The following is a 23,866-nucleotide window of genomic DNA, read 5'->3' as shown; positions in this document are numbered from 1 at the left end:
AAAAAAAGATTATTTTCCCACCATCACCTCCCAGAAAACATTCTATTTAGATCTGCTGCTTCCAAATAACCTCTCACATTTCTGCTTCCTTTGCTATCAATGTTAGCCAATCAAATCACAGTCATGGAAGACATAGATGCCTGCATTTCATTCATTTTATTGCTTGTTTTCACAAAAGTCTTTCTCTGAGTCTAGGACCAAGACTCACAGACTGTACCATTTCTTAGAACAAATAGTACTTCCATGGCTTTTATGGAGTTTGAGTCACACCCTCCAGCCTTTACTGCTCTGACTTAAGAAATGCAGAAGAAGAAAGGAAGAGTTGGGAGCCAAAAGTGATGTTTTCTCCCAGGACCCAAGGTGCCTACTGACTGCTTAAGCAGCCTGTGTTTCTACATAAGCCTTTTGGAGCTGACTTGCCATTTTGAGGTTTTCTGCAGTTAACAAACATTTGGCAACTCTCTTCTTTGAGAGAGGAATTTTTGGAGCTTAAATACTGAAGATTTCTATCCTGGGACCCTGTACAAGAAAAAAAGAAGAAAAGGAAAGAAAAGAGAAAGAGAAAGAGACATCCCATAGCACCAACAGTGGCCACTTTGTTTATTGTTTTTGAGCCACATGAGAGGGAAGGGGCGGAGTGGGCTGATGTAAGAGAATGAGAATGCATCTGAAGATTGGCTTTTAAGACTATAAAACCCTGCCTCTGCCATAAGACCACAAAAAGATTTTCTATCTCACCAAAGTCCAAACTAATCATCTTTAAACAAAGCCATCTTTCTTCCTTAATCTCTGACCACTACAGTTCTTAAGTTAGACTTTTTCTGTGTCTTTGACCCTTAAACAGTTACCCTCCTCCACACACAGTGTTGCCTAACTCTGTCCCACTTTTCAACTTTGGAAGGCAATGTCAAAATCCAAGACAACAAGTGTGGAACATTTGATGGCAGATGAGCTGCAAGGCATTTTTTTCCTAGTGGAAATGCAGTTCTTCAGAAAATAGAAAAGGCAAAAAATATGCAACATGAAACCAAGCAAGGAGCCCAGTTGCAGTGATTAAAGGCATTGTTCCATACATTCTCGTTCTTTTTCCCTCCCTCTCTTACACACACACACACACACACACACACACACACACACACGTGTGCACGCGCATACCCCCCCCCCACATAAACACACAGCACAGTGAAGGAGTGGTTTCAATTTTGTCCATGTAAACAGGAGTGAAAATTGAATTTTAATGATAACAAGAGGGTTCCTAAAAGTAAAAAAAAAAATGCTCAGGCAAAACAAATTAGCCTATATTTCCCAAGGGACTTTTACTGACTGTTCATCTCCAACATGCATCTTTAAAGAAATAAGTTACTGCCAGGCATGGTGGTACACACTTTCAATCCCAGCACTCAGGAGGCAGAGGTAGGAGGATCACCATGAGTTCAAGGCCACCCTCAGACTATATAATGAATTCTAGGTCAGCCTGGATTAGAGCAAGACCCTACCTCAAAAAACTAAAAAAGAAAAACAGAAAGAAAGAAAGAGAGAAAAAGAAATAAGTTACCAATCTCCAGGGCAGATTTGTTTCCTGAATGTCTGCAATGGCCTTCACATTACAGAGATTTGGCACAAAACTCAGACTCCATCCACATCAGTGTGCCATTATGCAGTTCAGATCATGCCCAGGGAGGGCAGGACCATCTTTCTTGAAATCTTTGCCTTCAGAACATGAAGGCTGGGTGGCTCATGTGTCCCAATTTTGTTTCGCTTGGTGAAAGTTAAATCATGCAAAGATCTGTAGAAGCCCTCAGGCAGGACACTTTACACTAAACATGAGCCTGCCTTCATGGAGACACACAATGAATGTAGTCACAGCTCACAGACCAGTGAAAAGCTAAAGGCTTCCATGCCCTTTGTGCTGTTATCAAGGGCCATCACCCCCACTCCTACAGGAAAGAAGTACACCCAGCTCACAAAACATATCCTTTCCTTTGAGAAACCAGCACCTCAGGCCCATGGTGGTCAAATAAAGCCTTTCAGGGCTGCCCACAATTACCCTTACTTTTCGCACCACTCTTTCCACTTGAATGTATTTAAATTAAAATCTAAAGCATAGTGGCAGCTGGACCTAGCTCAGCAATTATAAGGCATGTGGAGCTGTTCTTTCTGCTCTATGGTACTACTTTTGGGTTCTGATGCAAATGTAGACCATTAATCATACCATCACAAGATGAAAGAACCTTCCCCCTCAAGTATCACATATCCCTGGTGAGTTTCCACTCACATACACTAAGTACTGTGGTCCTATCTCCACAACTAATAAGAGAATCACATATTTGGGTCTCTGAACATCTACATCCACAAACTGATAACTGAGAGACTTTACAAGTGGTTAAGCCTTATGAAATTGTCAATAAAGAAATGAGTTGATTTTAGATAAAAATAAATGGAATCTGTTAATCTAAAAGACTGTTATCCTTTACTTTGGGATAAGGTAGGGCTTTTTAAAACAACAGTCTTGGACAAAATATGAAAAATAATATAATATTATAAACTTTGTCCCTGAGTTAAAGAACATACTGATGTGCAGTGTGGTCATTTAAGTCCTAGTTCATGGACTGGGGATGTGGCTTTGTGGTAGAGCACTTGCCTTGCAGGGGTAAGATACTAGGTTTGATCCTCAGCACTGCAGGAGGAAGAAAAATGAAATCTTTTAAAATATTTTATGTATTTGTTTATGAGAGAGAGAGAAAGAGGCAGAGAGAGAGAGAGAGAGAGAGAGAGAGAGAGAGAGAGAGAGAGATGGTGGCCTCTAGCCACTGCAAATGAATTCCATACACATGTGGCACCTTATGCATATGGCTTATGTGGGTACTGGGGAATTGAACCTGGGCCCTTAGGCTTTGCAGGCAAGCAACTGCCTTAACTGCTAAGCCATCTCTCCAGAAGCCCCACCACCACTTTCTTGTTTTTTTTTTTTTACAGGTAGGATCACATTCTAGCTCAGGCTGACCTGGAATTCACTTTGTAGTCTCAGGGGGGCTTTGAACTCACAGTGATCCTTCTACCTCTGCCTCCCGAGTGCTAGGATTAAAGGCGTGCACCACCACACCTGGCTCAAATCTCATTTTTTTTCCCCAAGGTAGGGTCCCATTCTAGCCCAGACTGACCTGGAATTCACTATGTAGTCTCAGGCTAGCCTCATCCAGCAATCCTCCCACCTTGGCCTCCAAATGTGCTGGGATTAATGATGTGCACCACCAAATCTGGCCCCTTCCTTATTCCCCCCCCTCTCTCCTCCTCCTCCTCCTTCTCCTGTCTCCTCCCTTTCTCTCTCTGTTTTTATCTGTGTGGATGTGGGTTCAGATGAATGTGCATGTGTATACACATGTATGTGGAGGCCAGAGATTGCCACTGAGTTTCTTCCTCAGTCTCTCTCCACTTTATTCACTGAAGGAGGGTCATTCATTTAAATCAAGAGCTCACTGATTTATCTAGTGTAGCTACCAACATATTCCTAGGACAGCCCCCATTCTCTATTTCATGAATGCTGGGATTATGCCCACCCAGCATTTACATGGATATGGGTGCTGGAAACCTAAACTTTGCTTCTCACACTTGTAACAGAAACACTTTATCCACTGAGCCCTCTTTCTGCCACCCCTTTTTTGTTTGTTTCTTTTTTATTGTTTATGAGACAGGGTCTCATGTATCCAAGACTGGCCTCAAACTCACTGTATGGAGGATAACCTTGAACTTCTGATCCTCCTGTCTACACCTCCCAAGTGATGGCTTGCAAGTTTTCAAGCCTACTCCTGTTGAGTCTATCCAAGCCTCAACTGAGTAGTCATCAGGTACAGCAGTCCACAGACCCTTTCTAAAAAGGGCCAGAGAGTAAATACTTTGAGCTTTGCATGCTATACACTCTCTGTCACAACTATAAATATATAATGAGCATGTAAATACAAACAATATATCATGAGCATGTCAACCCAGACAACAAAAGAAACAGCCAGGCTGTTTCATGTCACTAGCACATATGAGAACTGAAATCTGAATTCCATGTAATTTCCATACAACACAAGATATATTTCTTTTCAACCAGTCAAAAGTATCAAAAGAAGGAAAATGAAAAACAGATAGGGGCCTGAATTTCGCCTCTTGACCATGGTTTGCTAATCCTTGCTTTAGAGCAAACCAGAACTGAATGTGACAGGCTTTGAGGTCAGGATCAGTTCTTAGGTTGTACCTGGTACAAAACGTCTCAAAGTGTGATTATTTATACATATTTTGGACTTGGTCTATGTTATAGTTTGGGAAAGTGTCCCCAAATGCCTCTATATTAAAGACTTAGTGGAACTCTTGTATGCATATTGGAAAATGGTGGACCTGTTAAGAGATGGGACATAGTGGAAGAAAGTTAAGTCATTGTGGACATGCCTTTGAAGAGGCAATTGAGACCCTGTCCCCTTTGTGAATTGAGCAGATTCATCTACTGCAGTGCACCCACCATGATGTATACTGCCTTGTCACAGGCTTAAAAACATCTGCCCTCCCACCAAAGAAGAGTTTAGGCAGAAGGTCCTGTGAGGGTATAATGCTGTATCCATGTCATGAGTTGTTAGAGAAAATCTTCAGTGCCAAGAGTGGAATACCTCCAAGTAAGTTGTTAGTGAGGCTCCTGAGAACCCCAAAACAATCCAAGCTATTGCCAAGGCTCTGGGCTGCCCACTAAAACTACGTGGTAAAACCCTATTGCTGAAGACACCACCTCCTTCAGTTTCAGGACACTGAGAAATCAAGCCGGAAGCCTTTCTTTGCTGACTAGCGGTCACAGTGCTGAAAATGCAGCCTGCTGGGGGAGAAAAGTCATCAGGAGTCTTAACCAGCAGGGGACACTGCCAGCTATACAACTGGCCACCTAGGCAACTGTGATGGTTTGAATCAGATGTCTCCCATAAATTCATGTGTTCTGAATGCTTAGGCCCCAGCTGGGGGCAATTTGGGAGGTGGAGCCTTGCTGGAGGAGGTGTATTGTTGGGCATGTAGCAGTTTGAATGTATGGCCCCATAGACTCAGACATTTTTTATTAAGATTGAGCTTGTACCTTGAGTCCCCAGCAAGCAGATCCCTGCTTAGGGGATGTGTCGCTGGGGGTGGATCTTAAGTCCTGCCTTAATATGTATAAAGAGCAATTGGAGCTCTGGTTGTTGAGCTTGCTGCTGCTGGCAGCTGTTTATCTCTGCTAAGGATGTTGAAGTGAGCCAGCTGCTTCCACTATTAATGTGTTCCCCTGGATTCTGTAAACCTGAACTAAACCCTTTCCTCCCTATAAGCTGCTTCTGGTTGGACATTTGTCCCAGCAGCAAGGAGCTGAATGCAACAAGACTATAACCAGAACCCCCTTGCCAGGAAAGACTCAGTAGTGTAAGGTGCTTGCTTAGAAAGGTCTGGCAGCCCAGGTTCAAATTCCTAATAATCATGTAAAATCAGATGTCTAAAGTGGTGCATATATCTGGAGTTCATATACAGTGACAAGAGGTCCTTACATGCCCAGCCCCCACTGCTTGCAAACAAAGAAGTAAACTTTAAAGCAAAAAGGGCATAGCCAGGAAGGTCACAAGCCCTGGTGGGGAAGTTAATCTGTTGTTTGGCTACATGGATATATTATGCTCACCTAATTGCCTTCTAATTGCTTATGGTAATTCCATTATATTAGTTCTTTTCTCACTTGTGGTTGGAGAAATTTCTCTTTTCAGATGGCAGTGATTGCTAGGGAGACTCAAAACTCCTCAAAATGCTAAGAAGCAGTGAAAACTTGAGTGTTCTGACATCTCTGTCATACCCTCCAATGGCTCAGGAACTATAGAAGAAGTGGCAAAAAGAGTGTAAAAGGATAGGAAGAAGGCTGTGGAATGCTATCTCCCAGACAGAAAGTGGCAGTTGAATTTATGAATTCACTGAAGCTATTGCTGCCTGCACAATATTGGGTCATCAACAGGTTGTCATGGATGATTGAGGAAGCAAAAAAAAGGCATCAATATAGAAGAGGGAATAGCAGGAAAGAAGAGGGAGGCTCAGCGGAGAGGTGTGAGAAAGAGGAGACAAAGAAGAGTGGTTCAAGGAGTTTATGTAAATTTTAACAAAGTTTTTATTTTAATAAAAACTTAAGTAATTTGCTTTTTTAAAAAAAAAAAAGAAAAAAGGTCAATGTGTAGAAGAACAGATTACAGTGAAGTGAAAGGCCTAAGGCCAGGGGAAGAGATTGTGTAAAAGAAGTGGGGGGAGGATCAATCAAAATTCAAGATCATCTGAATAAGACATATGAAAATCTACATTTTTGAATAATGGCACATCCAGAAGCCATAGATTGTTACTAGAAAATTTTCAGTGCCAAGGATGGAATACCTTCCAGTGAGTTGTTGGCCAGGGAGGTCCCTGTTGCCTCCAATACATTATAGGCTATTGCCAAGGCCCTTGGTTTCCCTTGAGAAGCCAATGGTGAGACCCTATTTCTGAAGGCTTTGCATGCCTGAGCACCAAAGTCACTGAGAAATCAAGCTGGTGCTGAGAGGAAAACCTTTTCCCTGTAGCCCAGCCAACTGAAAGCTGGAAAAAGCTGCATTGTATATAGCCTTATAGGAGACAGAAGTCATCAGCGGTGAAAACGGGACACTAGAAGCTTCAAGTTTGGCCAGAAAGGCCAAATGACTGAACAAGAGCAATAGTGGCATGTCTGTGCTGGGGGAAACCAACTGCTCTCTAATTGAACTGAAGGTTTACTATATGGGAGGGAATACTTGCCTGGTACTGAAAACCTAATCAAAAGCTGATGGCAGGGGAGGTCATGAGCCGTAGGGGTATAAAGCTGCTCTTGTCTGGATAAATATATATATTATTCTCACCAAATTGCCTGAAAGCACTACACTTAATGTTCATATACATATATTAATACTACTCTCACTTCTGATTAGAGAAGCTTCTCTATTCAGATGGTGATGACCACTGGGATGACCCAAAAGGCAACATAGTGCTGAGAGAAAGGGACAGAGGAGTGCCCAGCACTGAAACATCTCACACCCTCCAAAGCTCAGGGTCCATTGTGGAAGAGGTGGCAGAAAGAATATAAGAGCCAAAGGAAGAGCACCACTCCTTACATACAACTGTCTGGACAGAAATTGGCCTCAATATTCATGACCTCACAGGAGTACCTACACAAGATCTTCATAATAGGAGAAAAAGACGATGACATCAAATTAAACGAGATACTAATGGAGAGAGGGAGGGGATATGATGGAGAGCAGAGTTATGAAGGGGAAAGTGGGGGAGAGGAGGGAAATATCATAGTTTATTGTAAGTATAGATGTTGTCAATGAATATGTATATGTATATATAAAAAGGTCAATGATATTATTTTTTTTAAGGCCAGTGATAGGCTAGAGAGATTGCTCAGTAGTTAAGGCACTTGCCTGAAAAGCCTAACAACTTGAGTTGATTATCCAATACTCATATAAAGCCAAATACACAAAGTGACGCATGCATCTAGAGTTCTATTTGCAGCTGCTAGACATCCTGGCACACCTATTCTCTCTGTGTGTATCTGTCTCTCTTCTCTCTATGCTTGCAAATAAGTAAATGCCTAAAATACATTTTTTTCTTTACATCTTTTTAAAAAAAATTTTATTAGCATTTTCCATGATTATAAAAAAATCCCATGTTAATTCCCTTCCTTCCCCCTACACTTTCAGTTTTTTTTTAATTTTTATTAGCATTTTCCATTATTAAAAAAATATGTTAATTCCCTCCCCCCACACACACTTTCCCCTTTTAAAATACATTTTTTAAAAGACCAATGACCATGGGTTAAAACCTTCAAAGCTGTTGAGCCCAAACAAACCATTGTTTTTAAAATAATGGTCTCAAGTATTTGCTGGAGTAACAAGAAGCTAACCAACACAGTTCATTCAGCTTCGTAGTAGAAGGAGGTGCACATTATGAGATGGCCATTTTATCCTATTCCACTTTGTTCTGTTTCACCTATCAGCTCTCAGTACCAGGACAGAGAAGGAACTATAATTCTTCTTTGTGTTAATATCACCTAACCTACATTAAGTCATACCATGAGCATGCTTACAAGGCAAAATACTTGAGGACCCAGAAATAAATTTTGTACAAAATTTTGAACAAAACTTGAGGGATTTAATTTCTCTATGACTTTTCTTGTCCATGATAATGGAGAGTAAAGAAAGGGTGACTTTAGCTCTTTCTCTCTTCAGTAGTGAGTAGAAAAGGACATTTAACTATTCTTGCCAGCATATCTATGAGAGAACTCACAAACAAGGAGTCTGTCTGCATTAGTACTTTTCTTATTGCTGTGACAAAATATCTCACAAAAGCAACTTGGAAGGAAGGGAGGGAGGGAGGGAGGAAGGGAGGGAGGGAGGGATGGCGGGAGGGAGGGGCATAGATGACAGCTGATCACACTGTATCTGTGTCAGGAAGCAGAGAGAGATGAATGCTAGTGCTTACTTCTTCCTTTTGATGCAGTCCAGAACCCCATGGAAAGGTGCTGTCCTTATTTAGGATGGCTTTGAAGTAAGAGAGGGATCCTCTCTCTCCTGGCAGGGCTGTAAACAGACAGCTCTGCAAACCTCCAATGCCAACCTCATACTGTGGCTGTTTTCCTGCACCATTTTGTTACCCAAGTGCAGCTCCTGACTGCTAGCTGCCATGACAGTCTGGGAGCAAAGGGCTCTTTCCAGGTAGTGGCTGGAGATTGACGAGGGACTCCCTCAGCCATCTTTCTATAAGCTGGTGCCATGGTGCCAAGGAAAATAGAGCAGTTGGTGATAACTTTTCAGTTTGGGCAGCTTTTCTGGCTTTTTTGATTGGTCCCCATAGTTTCATCTTATTTGCATGCATCAGGGCTGGCCTGTGCTGATATAAGCCCCCAAACTAAATGCCTCAGTACAGATTCATATATAACTCAACAAAATGAAGACCTTCCCTGCCTCAGGGGCCTGCTGGCTCTGGATGCCTGGACTCTCTACTGACTCTCTCTCTCTCTCTTTCTCAATCTCTCTCTCTCTCTCACACACACACACACAGAGAGAGAGAGAGAGAGAGAGAGACTCAAGGGGACCTGTGGCCTTGGCAGTCTCTGGCTCCTGAGCCTATGGGACCTGCTATTATTCTGGCAACCTGGTTCCTGGCTTCAGTGCCTCCTGACTAGTTTCAGAACCTAACAAGACTGAGAGCTATGGCAATTTTGTGTTCTCTTTGTCAGTAGCCTGTGGCCACAGAGAGAAAGCTGTAATACTTATGCTCTCTAGGTGGGCAAACCTGTTGCTCACCATGCATGAACTATATAACCACCTCTGTCCTCTTGTTTAGTAAGCCAGAGGTCACCAGGAGTCCATTTTGCATTCAAGTTGTTATATATCCATATAAATAAGTATCATTTGTTCACCTTTGCTGTCTATCTGTGGTGGATAGACAAAAATCAGGAAAGAAGAATAGACTATTTCAGGTCTTCCCACCTCAATTAACCTAATCCAGGAACACCCTCACAGGCATCTCAAAGATTTGTCTTTTAGACACTATTAACTTGACAATCAACATTAACCATCAAACTATCATTGTAAACACAGCCAAATTCTAGGCTGTGGATTAAATTTCTTCATATTCTATCACTTATGACTTAGCATTTCCCAGAGATTTGTTCCTTAAAATTTTCTCCCTGAGATACACAGAATGTTAGAATCATGCACACCTAGTTTCTACTCCTGCCATTAAGTGACGCTTGAAATTTCTTCTTTCTTTTGTCTCGTTATTCTCATGCACATTGCAGGGTAATACTTATCTTATGAATGTTAAATTTTATGATAATGGTAATATTTATCATAGTATCTATTAATAATTAGCCACTGGGTCAAGTGTCTCATAATTAAAAACTACAGTTCGTTTCTTCAACTAGAAAGAGGTTAATGGTTGATGCTTAGCCAGGTCCATGTGGACAGAAAAGTCATTCTCTTCCTCTGAATCACCTTTTTGGACCTCAAGCCTGCCTGAAACAAATCAAGTATTTGCAATGCATTAATTTTTTTTACTTTGCTCAAAAATATATATGCCTAGTGCCAATACAATAGGCCAAATGCTAGACTAAGCAGCCAAGGATCTGACCTAATTGCCTCAGAGCTCTTTACTTTGGAATTCAGACTAGTTCAGGATGCCAGCTCCTCTGGTTTATATTCTCATGGTGTTTTGGTTTTTTTTTTTTTTCTGTATTTTTTTGTTTGTTTAATTTTTGCTGACCAGAAGTTTTTAAGACTTCCATAGTCACCTGAAGATATGTGACCTGGGTTCTTAAAGCCCTGAAAGCTTGTCATTAGTCAATAAATATTTATGTGGCTCCATGACTGTGCTTTGCATGTGCTAGAAACATGATCTTAGGTAGGATTCTAGGGTACCAAATTATTTTCACAGCAGATATGATGGGACACTCTGAGCTTTTTGGGGAGGCTCCCATGTTGCTGCAACATTGGTGTTTCCAGAAAAAAAAATCTCTATTGTACTTGTATTGTAAAGATGAGACAATTGGGATGGGGAGATACTTGGCAGGTAAGATCACTTGCTTAAATATGAGGCCAGAGACTGCCAAGTTTGACTCCCCAGAACCCCCGTAAAAAGCTGGGTGTGGCCACGCATGTTTGTATCCCATGTCTGCTAAGCAGAGACTGGAGACTCTCTGGGGCTCACTGATAGAAAACAGTTCTGGGTTGAGATACACAGATGATTGATAAAAGAATGGCATCTGACATTCTCCTCTGGCCTCCACATATACATATAAGGGGCACAGCATCTACACACTTGTGGTGGTTTGATTCAGGTGTCCCCCATAAACTTAGGTGTTCTGAATGCTAGGTTCCCAGCTGATGGATATTTGGGAATTAATGCCTCCTGGAGGGAGTGTGTTGTTGGGGGTGGGCTTATGGGCTTTATAGCCAGTTTCCCCATGCCAGTGTTTGGCACACCCTCCTGTTGCTGTAGTCCACCTTATGTTGGCCAGGGGGTGATGTCCACCCTCTGCTCATGCCATCATTTTCCCCTGCCATCGTGGAGCTTCCCCTCGAGCCTGTAAGCCAAAATAAATCTCTTTTTCCCAGAAGCTGCTCTTGGTTGGGTGATTTCTAACAGCAATGTGAACCGGACTACAACAACACTCACATACATACACCACACATCACACACACACACACACACACACACACACACACACACACACACATATACACACAGATGTAGATGAAGGAATGACCAGTTTATCAAACTTCAAATTAGAGGTCCTGTCACAGGAATCAAAAAGGACTAGAAAAGGGAGATCCTAGAAAACATTCTGATTTGCAGAAAGCTATTTCATTCAGTACCCAGCTAAAAATCTTTCAGTCTCCCCATGGGTATTGACTTTATTATGAAAAGGCTTTAATTTCTGAATTCATGCATTTCTCTTCAAATGCTTGAGGCCATCCACTAACAGCTATACTTCAACACAGACAGATATGTATAGCTACTCTGTCTTAAGTTAGTGAATGTGTGAAAACCACCCATTTGAGGTATGTATTTGTTTGATAAAATATGAACATATTCTCATTTATGTAGATTATATGGTCAGATTTTAAAGCTCTTCTATTAGCTGCAATATATTTTCAGTAACTTAATAAAGTACATTTTATTTTCCATGGAAAAGATTCTATAAGTGGACTAAGAGCTTCTCAGACAAAATATACATACTATAAACAGCTTGTCATGGAACAAAAAATAAGTCCATTTTATAAATTGCTATAAACACCTAAAGCACTGTTTTAATTCCTTTAAAGGGGACACAAATATATATACCATCTACACAAGGAGTCTCACAGTTTCTAGAAACGCCCATCCAACACAGAAATGCATGCAGCTGAGTTGGATACGCTCTAAAATTAATACATTGCTGTAAAACAATAATCTTTTCTGATTGGCAATTTTGAAAGCATTACATTTTAGTAAATTATTCAGGGCAATTTAGAGTGGTGCAGTGATCTTTACACAGGAGTCCAAAGAAATTGATCCAATTTCTTGTTTTGTTTGGGTGTGGAAATCTATTTTTCACAACTACTGACTTAGTTTCACAAGCTTCTTTTTCCTCTTGACTTCCTCTCCTTCCTTATTCTCTTCTTCCTCCCCTTGTCCTCCCTCTACCCTTCTTCCCCCTTTTTCTCCTCTTTCTCTTCCTCTCCTCTCCAATACTTGATAACCATGGAATGTAACTGTGTCATGACCAAAGATGGCCAATTCAAGATTGTATCCCAGTTACCATCCTTTCTGAGAATTTGATATTCAGAGCAGGAGGACCCAGAAGTGGAGAAGCAGGAGGCCTTGGGAACCCTAACTTCCATCCTTGTGTTGATTTGACTGTTCACTGTTCCTCAACTTCTACAGGTTACCCCAGCATGCTTGTCAAGAAATTCCCCTTTTGTGCCTAAAGTAGACAGTCATTTCTGTTACTTAAAGGCAAAAGACTATTCATAAATGTACTGATAGCAAAACACATACTTGAAATTGTGTTTTTTACCTTAAACCCCATCTTAAGGCAATTATTGCACAGACTTAATGATATGAAATGTACACAATAAATAACAAAAGCACACTACCAATTTACATGCACCACAAAATCCCACTGCAGTTTTTAAATCTATAAATACGAAACAATTCATTAAACCATTGCTAATGGTTATATCAGTGGTTTGTCTATATTTTCTTTCCTTTTAATACAATTTATCAATTTCCATAATAAATCAGATTATTTTTCATCTTGAGAACAAAAGTGAAAGCATTTCAGAATTAGATGCCCCTGAGGATGTACATTTTCAATGATAATTATCATGATTATTTTGCCTTTTTGGCACTTAATCATTTTTCTAATTGTAGTAGTTATCTTCTCATTACTGAGACAAAATACTTGACAGAAGCAGCTTAGAGGAAGATAGTTTCTAGGGGAAGCTTCCTCATGGTAGACAAGAGCATAGCACAAGTAGGAAGCTGGTTCACCTCTTCATACGACAGCAGCATGGGAGAGCAGCAAGAGAGGGCTGGTGCTGAACATGCATTGAGCTTGATTAATGAAACCCGAGGTTCAACCCAGTGACACACCTCCTCCAGCAAGGCTTCACCTTCTAAAAGATCCACCAGTTGGGGACTAAGTAGGAATCTTAATTACAGTCACTTGAAGCTCTAGGCGACATTTTACATTCAACCCATCACAATAATCTGACTAAAGTTTGTTCTTCACTAGTACATAAAACATAAAAATCTCACCTATTACTGAGGAAGCATGTATTGTTTCCATGAACATACACATTGTGAAATGTCAAATCAGGTTACACAGGCATATCTCCTTAAACATGTATCATGCTTTATGGCTAAATTAAAATCTACTCTGGCTTTTCATAATGTGTGCTACATCATTGCTATCTACAATCGCCCAATATGCAAAAGCACACCAGAACTTTATGTTCTATGTTAGCTGTTACCCATTGATCAGCCTGTCCTCATCCCTCCCCCTCCGCATACTCCCTGGATTTCTGTAACCTCAATTTTACCCTCAACTTCTATGAGATCAACTCTTTTATACCCCACATGAGTGACATTATGCAGGATCTTTCTATGCCTGGCTTACGTTTGTTAACCTAATGATCTCCTATTCTATCCATATTACAGTAAATGATTGGGCCTTCATTCTTTCTTAATAGTATTCTACTGTGCATGAGTACCATGTTTTCTTTGTAAATCCATCAGGTGATAGACAGGTTGTTTCCATTTGGCTGTCATGAATAGTGCGGCTGTGGACATGGGAGTACAGACGCTTCTCTGTCATTATGTGAATGGTTAATCCAGGGAAGGAAACTGGGCTTTAGATTTTAATGAATTGATTTCTTATATCTATGCGCGTTTCTTGGTTTAGAGCAAATGAGGTCTTTTGTTTAACTTTGTTTTAAAAACAAAAAAATGTGAGGACATTTTTAAAGGAAAAAGCAAATGCCTATGTAACCCTCATATTTTTCATTTTCTGCTTCTCTCATCTCTAGCTAGTGGTGATGTTTTCCAGAAATTCAGAAGACAAACTTGGCTATATGTCTTTGTTTTCTTAATGTTTCTGGTCACTGTCAGGAAAAGCCTGTTGCTTTGCCCTTTCACAAGAATTCTCTATTGCTCACAATGGAGATCTAGGTCAGAATAGGAGCTGGATGCCTGGACGAGAATTCTCAGGGCAACAGCACTAAGAGCTCCCATGGGGCTTCCCAGGACCCAGACCTGGAGTGAAAGCACAGTGTGAGGGTAGCTTTGAATGGGGTAGAATTGGGTGAACTGCTGCAAAGGTAAATGGACTCTTATTCTTTTCCCTTTGTCTGCTCTCATTTGAGTTATCTGTGTGTTCTTTGTCCTGTAGCTTCAGTTCTCAGACATTAGCCAAAAGGTCACTATTCTACTACATCTCTCTTCAGTTTCAATCTTGACCCTATTTGTGCATCCAAATGGTGGCCTCTACTTATCACCAGGATGACATCTTGATGTTTTCGTTTTACAGTCTGAAGAGGGTATGTGAAACATTTACCATTAACTGTGACTCTGTGGTGATTAGTTACACTGTTTTATCAGCCTCCACACCTGAATCATCTCGTGTCTGATAGCAAAAAGTTCAAGAAAGTTGTGCATGACAACACAAAATAAAGTTCCTTTGTAATCCTAAATAGTTTATTCCTTTGGAATAAAGTTCCTTTCCTTTGTAATCCTAAGTGATTCATTGAACATTTTACTGTACTAAATAAAATTGTGTGTTTAATTCAGAAACTTTATGAGTAGATGAAAATTTTAAAAGATTTGAGATGCAATTCAAAAGTAATGTTTTAGTGATGATAACCACAAAAACTGGTAATAAAGTAACTTAACTATCAGTTCAATGTCAAGAATATATAAGCATTGGGAAAAGAAGAGTGTAGTGGTTTGAATGTAAAATGTCCCCCTTAGTATCATGTTTTCCATGATTAATCGCCAGGGATGGCACTGTTCATAAATGCTATGAAGCCTTTGTTATAGAAGTATGTCACTGTGGGTGACCCTTGGGCTTTTAACTTCCAGTCCAACTTGCTGTACTTGATTCAGTCTCTCTCTTTCCTCTTTGGTGATGTGATGATGTGATACCTGGTTGCTGCTTGATGAAACGTCCCCTAGAAACTATAGAGCCTGGCTGGAGAGATGGCTTAGTGGTTAAGCACTTGCCTGTGAAGCCTAAGGATCCTCGTTCGAGGCTCGATTCCCCAGGACCCACGTTAGCTAGATGCACAAGGGGGCACATGCGTCTGGAGTTCATTTGCAGTGGCTGGAGGCCCTGGCATGCCCATTCTCTCTCTCTCTTTCTCTCTCTCTCTCTCTCTGCCTCTTTCTCTGTCTGTCACTTTCAAATAAATAAATAAACATAAAAAAAATTTAAAAAAAACTATAAAGCCAAAAATAAGTCCTTTCCTTCCATAAGCTGCTTTTGGTCAGGTATTTTGTCCCAGCAATAAGAAAGTAACTGATATAAAGGGAGAACAAGACAGGAATTAAAATAATTCATGACCAATAAGCTAGCTACGTGTTAAGTTCTATGCGGGCAAACACTTTGCCACACTCATTCTAGCCCCATAGTTCTTGCCTACTTTCAAGAACTTGTGAGGCCCTCTACAAGCACTTGGATAAAGGAGGATGATCAATAAATGAACAGAAGAATGAAGAGAAAATAAATTCTTCTCAATATCTTAGTCTGTTCTTTCTCTTATAATAAAATATGTTAAACTGAGTAATTTATAAATAAAAATGTATTTCTTATGCTCCTGGAAGCTGGGAAGTCCAAGAACAAGGCACCAGCAGATTTAGTGCCTGGTGAAGTCTCATTTTCTTCTTCATAGATGAAAACCTCTTGCTGTGCCTTCACATGGTAGAAGGGTCTAACGGAAACATTGTACCAACCCCACTTATGAGAGCTCTGTCTTTGTGACTTAATCACCTCCTAAAGGCGTGAGAGCAACACTCTGTCAGCTAAGCTTCAACATATGAACTTGGAAGGATATACTCAGACTGTAGTACTCAGGTTGGGATAATGGTCATTCATTTGTCCTGTGCTTCTATTCTAAGAATCTGGAATGTCAACCCTCCTTTTCCCATCTGTAGGGTACTCAGGATTAGACAAAGGGTTTTTCTCAGATTATAAATCATCAAAATAAAATAAAGCCTACAATTTCTCCAAAATATGGTTAATTTTATGGAAAGTAGTCTAGAAATCATGACCCTTGGAGAGTGATTGAAGGGTGTAAGTGAAAAAAGCAGGTATAAAAAGAAGAAATGTACCTACTTTCAAATACTAGAAGTACAGTCATGTGGAACCACACCTTTCTTTAATAAATATCCACTAAGCTGAGCCTCTCCTACTTGTCCAAGGGCTGAGGTAGATGCTCAGACTACAGACTGCGCACATGCGTGCGCGTGCACACACACACACACACACACACACCACATTCACACAGAGACTACAACTCTATCATCTTACTGAGCATTATTACTATAGTAATATCACTATCATGCAATAGGATTTTATGTCCTTTATTTGGTCCAGATAAATACCAAAGATTGGTGAGAAGTTTAGAAAAAAAAACACATAGGAAGAACTCACAAGAAGTCCAAATCACCATTTCCTAAAGTGTATTTCATCAAATACTATGGGTTTGTTAACATTATATGAAAAAATAATTTGATCCAAATAAGCTTAGAACATTTTGAGATAAAGTTGAAGTTTCTAAAGCTATGGTACAGGATTTCTCAGAGTCCTTAATACACTCCTATATACTATGATTCTCCTAAACAGGAATATGTTTCAGTTCTTTGTCTTGGAATTTTGGATAATGGGACACTTTTTCTAGGCCTAGAATTCAATTGGTCATGAGCATAAGGACAAGTTTGCCTCTTTCCATAATAAGAATATTCACTTTCATAGCAGGTGGCCTCCAATCACAGGTCCAGAAGGGCCCTGTGGTATGCCTCTGAGACATACTTGGCACCATGTACAACATATTCCAAAGTGTTCCTTGTGAATCACTTATTAATCTAGTCCCTTCACCACATTCATCATCATAGTCTTCCCAGTTACCAGTATCACACTCACTTATTCCTCTCTCTATCCTTTCTTTAGTATTGGTTTTAACAAACTGTTCCTTGTTTTACTGCCTCTTACTTGAGCTCTGAATACCAAAGATTCCATTTCCCTCCCTTTAGCCTCCTAGGACCACCCTGGACAAAGGTTCCCTGGTTCAACTCTTCTATCTCGTCCATTGTACATAAAGGGGGGGCTACTCAGACAAATTCTCTTGCCAGGGGTTGCATAAATAGGGAAGTCCTGGGCTTTCTGATGTTGGAAATTATTGCCTAGTTTTACCTTTATTGCATTGATGGGTAGGATATTCTGAAATGCTCCATTTCAAAGCAAAATTTTAAACAATTTTGTACTTGGGAAACCAGTTATTTCTATAGGTTGAATCATTTTAGTCTCCATATGGAACACAAATGTTATTCATATAGTTCAGACATTTTCACATGATGAGATACAGCTACTTATGCGTGGTCAATGGAGTAATTCTACTTCGCAGCCATATGGGTAAAAATGCCTTATTACTTGAAGGCCATCAAACTCCTACAGGACAAACTATGGCTAATTTAAACAATAATCTTTACATTCTCTCCAATTTCTTGTCTCTTACCTTGTAACTTGGGTTCTCATTCCGAAATCCAGTGACCTCATTGATTGCAACACTTCAATGCAGCCCATGTACTAAAATAAAATAAAAGAAAATCAAATAGGACAAAAATACCATAAAGCTGTCTCTTAGCTACACAGTGACTTCCTGAAAAACATCTTCAGTCAGCTCCTAATATCAAGTTAGATGAGCACACTCCATCTGCATTGATTTTTATGATCACCAATGGGCACATGCTTCCATTCAGTTATAAAACCTCAGCTAAATCCCAATGGCAATGTCAAGAATACAGGCATGAAGATGACTGTGGATTTAGTGGTTTGGAATTTGGGATCTTGGCTCTGTGAGTTATAGATTGTGTGATCTGCCTTCTGGCTTTGCCACCTCATTACAGAACCCCAGATTCTCTCTCTCTCCCTCTTTCTCTCTCCTTCTCTCAAATAATTTTTTTAAATGGATAAAAAGACAATACACATATGAAAAGATTCTGAATATAATTCACCAATGAGGGAAGGCAGACCAAAGTCACTTCATGCCTTCTGGGAGACATACTTTCAAGAAAATGAGCACACAGAAAATAACAAATATTGGTAAAGATATGGAAAAACTGGAACCATCACACACTATTGGTGAGAATGTGAAACAATGCTATCCTACGGAAAGCATCTTGTCAGTTCTTCAAAAGCTTCAACTGAATTATCATACAAATAATGACTCTAGATATAGGCCCAGGAAAACTGGAAGCATGGATCAAAAGAGTACATACAAATATTCACAGAAGTTTTGTTCACAACAGTCCCAAAGTATAAACAACACAATGTCTACCGATGGGACAAATAAATAACATAATTATATACTGGAATAGATAGTGTGATGGTTAATTTTTGGTTGCCAACTTCACAGAATTTAGACTCACCTTGGAAATGAGTCTCTGGTAATATGTGTGGGGGATTGTCTAGATTAGGTTAGTTGAGTGGGAAGAACCACCAGAACTGTGGATGGTACCATCCCATTGGGCTGAGTTCCTATACTCTGATAAAAGGAGAAAGATAGCTCAGCATTCAGCATTCCTCCCTCTCTTTGCCCCCTTCCTCCCTGCTGATAGGATGTTGTAACACCAGTTTCTTGCTCTTGCCATGTATCCCCCACCATGATGGATTCTACCCCATGGAACTGTACCCTAAAATGAACCCTTCCTCCCTTAAACTAAATTTTGTTTTGTTTTGTTTTTCGAGGTAGGGTCTCACTCTAGCTCAGGCTGACCTGGAATTCACTATGTAGTCTCAGGGTAGTCTCAAACTCACAGTGCTCCTCCTACCTCTGCCTCCCAAGTGCTGGGATTAAAGGCATGTGCCACCACACCCGGCTTAAACTAATTTTTATCAAGGATTTTGTCACAGCAATGAGGAAGTACCTAATCTGGTTGCCAATAAAAAGGAATGAGGCATTAAAGCGTTGAACAGCAGAAATAAACTGAAAGTATTAATCTGAGCAAAAGAAATAAGTCATAAAACAAAATATATCATGTCATGTGTATGAGATATCTAAACTAGATACATCTTCAATGCTAGAAAATAGTGTTGGAGATGAGTAGGGGGAAGGGGCTATGACTGCTAAAGTGTACAGTTTCTTATGGAGTTGATAAAGATATTCTGAAATTAGTGATGATTGCACAAGTCTATGAATATACTAAAAACATATTAAATTGGATACTTTTTAAATAGGTGAATTATATGGCATGTAAACTACATACCAATAAAGCAATTACCAAGAAACTACCATAAACAGTCAAACAAGCACTATCTGCTGGTAGTATATGACCCAAGAAAAAACTGCTCAGAAAATATGAGTAAATGGCTGGCTAAAGAATAAATTAATGAGCCAGGTGTGGTGGCAGGCATCTTTAATCCCAGCAGTTGTGAGGCAGAGGTAGGAGGATCACCATGAGTTCAAGACCACCCTAAGACTACACACTGAATCCCAGGTCAGCCTGGACTAACATAAATAAATAAATAAATAATAAGTAAGTAAATGAGGCAGCAGAAGTTATTACAGGTTGAGACCTTCTCTAACACCCCATGGACAGCATTCTCTGTCCATCTCTTTGGGTCCTGGAGCATCTAGGTCACCCCTGTACTGCCCTGACCTGGTGTTGCTCTTATCTGTTTCAACTTCTCCAATCACCGTCAGACTATGAGCTCCTCAAGGGCAGGGAGTGAGTCCTAGTCATCATTATCCCAGCACCTCTTACAGCACAATACATGATTTATTTGAATTCATTTGCCAAGAAATAATGTTCAGGAAGTCTCAAAATAACCTGCCTCCTGACTGGGCCATCTGTAATGTGTTTCTTCTTAAAGGAATATGTCATCAGTTAAAATAATCTCCTGGAAGCCCTCCTCCTGCCTGGTTTGATTTGGAAAGTGGATTTTCTAAGAAAGGAATGAAAAATCCTTTCTCTTTTAGTGAAACACAAAACAAATGAAAACCTAGGTAGGCAGGCAATGGGAGTGGAGGACCGCTCCACTGGACTGGGAAGCAAGGTAAGAGGGAGCTCAGTGAGACAGAGCTACACTGCTCAGAACACACCCTGCAGAAGAGGCATGTCTGAGAAGAGAGCATGTAGCATCTAGGAGTGCATGAATGCTGACACCGCCCGTCTCCTCCACGCCCTGTCTTTGTCTATTTATTTTCCTGCAGGCCTTTATTGCTAAAATGTCTTTGTCTGCTGACTGTTTCAGGGCCTAGAATTCTACCTAGCAACCATGGACCCTTCAAAATAGACCTTGGTTAACTACATTGAGCATTATTTATACTTGTATATATGTGTGTATTATATGGGGATGCATGTTCACATGTGTGCAAGTGCACATGCATGTGTGTATTTATGTATGTGGAGGCCATAGGTTAATGGCAGATGTCTTTCTTGATCACTTTCCCTTTCCTTTCCTTTTCTTTTTTTTTTCTGAGGTAGGGTCTCATTCCCTTCCAGGCTGACCTGGAATCTCACTAAGTATTCTCCAGGTGTCCTTGAACTCACAGTGATCCTCTTACTCCTGCCTCCCGAGTGCTGGGGTCAAAGGTGTGCGCCACCACAGCCAGCTTCACCTCATTTCCTGAGGCAAGGTCTCTCAATTGTACCCAGGAAGCTCATGCTGGAAGGAAGGAGCCTGGTGCCAGCCAGAGGAGCAATTATTCTCAAAGAAGGAAGTGGCAAGTCACTTTGCACAAGAAACTAGAGTCAAGACAATGATGTATTAATGATGAACACTCTTTCCTATTATTTAAACCTAAACCTCATGTCAGGATCCTCCTCATGCCAAGACACCAGGATGGACTTGGGAGGGGTCACTGGGCCTCTTTGTTTGTTTTTTCAACGGTGGCCACATTGAATATAAATCTTTCTCTGCTTTCACTATTATTTTATCTATCTTGTCTATTGAGGTCAATGTCTAAGTCTAACTTGTTAGGACCAGGTTTTGACCCTAACTCCAGTAACCATAGTTACAGAAAATAGATTTAGCCACCTAAGATGGTAAATGTTGTTTGTAGTTCCGCATCATACCAACCATCCTTTGTGCTCTAGAAAAATAGGAATCAGGGGCTGGAGAGATAGCTTAGCGGTTAAGTGCTTGCCTGTGAAACCTAAGGACCCTGGTTCGAGGCTCAATTCCCCAGGACCCACATAAGCCAGATGCACAAGGGGGCGCACACATCTGGAGTTCATTTGCAGTGGCTGGAGGCCCTGGCGTGCCCTTTCTCTCTCTCTCTCTCTCTCTCTCTCTCTCTCTCTCTCTCTCTCTCTCTCTGTCACTCTCAAATAAATAAAAATATTTAAAAAAGAAAAGTAGGAATCAGATCATACAAAGGTAAATTCTCTCTGACCAAAATTCTCAATGTAGAAACTCCCTAAGGCCTTATATCTTTCATTCAGTTGCACTTTTTATTGAGATTCAAAAGTTACAATTAATAGCTTTACTTGCAAGTCTTTATGAAAAGAGCTATTGCTGGCACTATGTCCAAGCCTCCTAAGAAGCTATTTAGAAATTTTATAAACTATGTAGTGGCCTAATCCTAGAAGATCAAGGATGTTATTCCCTGTTGTTCTGGGGGAAAGTCTTCAACCTGGTATGATTTGGCTCCTCATAATGAAAACAAGAATTTAAATACTAGCCTATGAAAGCTTGCCCTATTTGAACTATGTTACAATTGCAATATCAATTATGATTTGAATAGAAAATGTCCCTCATAGATCCATGTATTTGGTCTCTAGCTGGTGACACTGTTTGGGAAGGAGGACACATCTTTAGCAGGAGGAGCCTCACTATAGGCAGTTCATCAGTGTGGAAAGGCCTTCAGGTATCTCAACCTGCCCCTGCTTTCTATTCTTTGCTTTCTGACTATGGATGCATGTGACCAGCTGACTTCCCATGATGGAAGGTATCCCTTTGAAGTGTAAGCAAAAATAACCCCCTTCCTTCTTCTTTTTAAATATTTATTTGAGAGAGAGAAAGAGAGAATGGGCATGCCAGGGCCTATAGCCACTGCAAATGAACTCCATACACATGGGTCATCTTGTACATCTGGCTTATGTGGGTACTGGGGAATCAAATCTGGATTCTTAGGCTTCACAGGCAAGCACCTTAACTGCTAAGCCATCTCTCCAGCTCCCCTTCCCTTCTTTAAGCTATTTCTTATCAGGTATTTGGTCACAGCAATGAATAAAGCAAATAATAAAGCCATTGACTCTAGTCACTCATGATGGAAGTAAGGAAGTCCCCAGTTGTGTGAAAGCATTAATATATTCATAAGAGAAGATGCCTTAACAGTGTTATTTATAGGCGAAAGAACTGAATAATTGATCCCACAGCTGCTAATGCATAAGCAAGCTTCTCATTCCCTGGAAACCTTTCAGTCCTCCAGACATATTACCCTTTTTTTGGTGGTTGTTGTTTTTTAAGGTAGGGTCTCACTCTAGCTCAGGCTGACCTGAAATTCACTATGTAGTCTCAGGGTGGCCTTGAACTCATGGCGATTGTTATGAGCATGTAAGGACCAGCATATGGTCCAGGGCCAGTTTAGATAAATAAGTTTTTTTTTTTTTTTGTGAGAGTAAAAATGCAAAGTCAAACCTTGTAAGCAAAAACTAAGACTAAGCTGTGTGCGGTGACATAGTAGAGATTAGCAGGTGTGTGTGTGGAACTCTAGATAAGTAGTGGAAAGTATAAAAACCTCAGCTGCTCAGCAACCGTCGTCTCAGTCTTCCCGACACTATGACTGACTGAAAGGTTGCTCAGCAGTCCGGACCGAGACCTCCGCGAGACGCATCACCGATCTGAATTCATCTGCCCGACACGCTGTCCAAATGATCAAGACTCGGCTTGAAACACTGCGAACCGAGGAAACACCACGAACCGAGAGAAAAAAGTCGCAGCACGGACTCCGCGTTGCCAGGTCATAAAGCGCCCAAGACGTCGCAGCCCAAGTCTCGCGTTATCAGGTTGTATACATGTTAGACTCGTTAGAAATATTCTTGTGTTAGTAGTGATGAATATAATTTGGTTATATATTATATTAGCTATAATATTAGTTGTGATAGTTTGGACTTGCTTGTGTGCGACTTTCATCCCAGTAAACTTTGCGAGTACACCAGCGTCTGAGTATTATTGACCTTCGTGGGCGGAATCCTCTCAACCAATCATCTTTGAGAGTGCTCGCGACAGCGATCCTCCTACCTCTGCCTCCCAAGTGCTGGGATTAAAGGGGTACACCTCCACGCCTGACCATATTATTCTTGTTTTAAATTTTTGTTTTCTACTTTTTTCACTCCTTTACTTTGTATACATGAGTCATTATTTCCAATCCACAAATATTTTAAACTTTTTCTCTTCCCTGAACATAGTAGAATTTCACTTTTCTGGCCTATCTTATAGTTGGACATTCTCCTCGTGTGCATAGTAGTATCGCTATGGGAGTACGTTGTTCTATTTTTTTCTCTTACAATTAGGAATCTTCTGTTGGCACAGTTGGCCTATTGAGAGTGACATAGAGCA

The 23,866-nt window shown here is 40.6% G+C and overlaps 1 protein-coding gene across 1 annotated transcript in view; it reads right to left on the bottom strand.

Annotated features, from left to right (window-relative positions):
- Shc4 (SHC adaptor protein 4) overlaps window positions 1-23,866 on the bottom strand; it is a 112,612-nt gene that overhangs the window by 69,469 nt on the left and 19,277 nt on the right. Inside the window, exon 2 of the mRNA XM_004669736.3 lies at window positions 17,817-17,887. Within this exon, the coding sequence (XP_004669793.3) occupies window positions 17,817-17,887 (71 nt within the window). The remainder of the gene's footprint in view (window positions 1-17,816; window positions 17,888-23,866) is intronic.

Source organism: Jaculus jaculus, chromosome 8, assembly GCF_020740685.1.
Source record: "Jaculus jaculus isolate mJacJac1 chromosome 8, mJacJac1.mat.Y.cur, whole genome shotgun sequence".
NCBI lineage: Eukaryota > Metazoa > Chordata > Mammalia > Rodentia > Dipodidae > Jaculus > Jaculus jaculus.
Note: the sequence above shows the minus strand (reverse complement) of the source record. Positions and strands in the feature narration are given on the sequence as shown.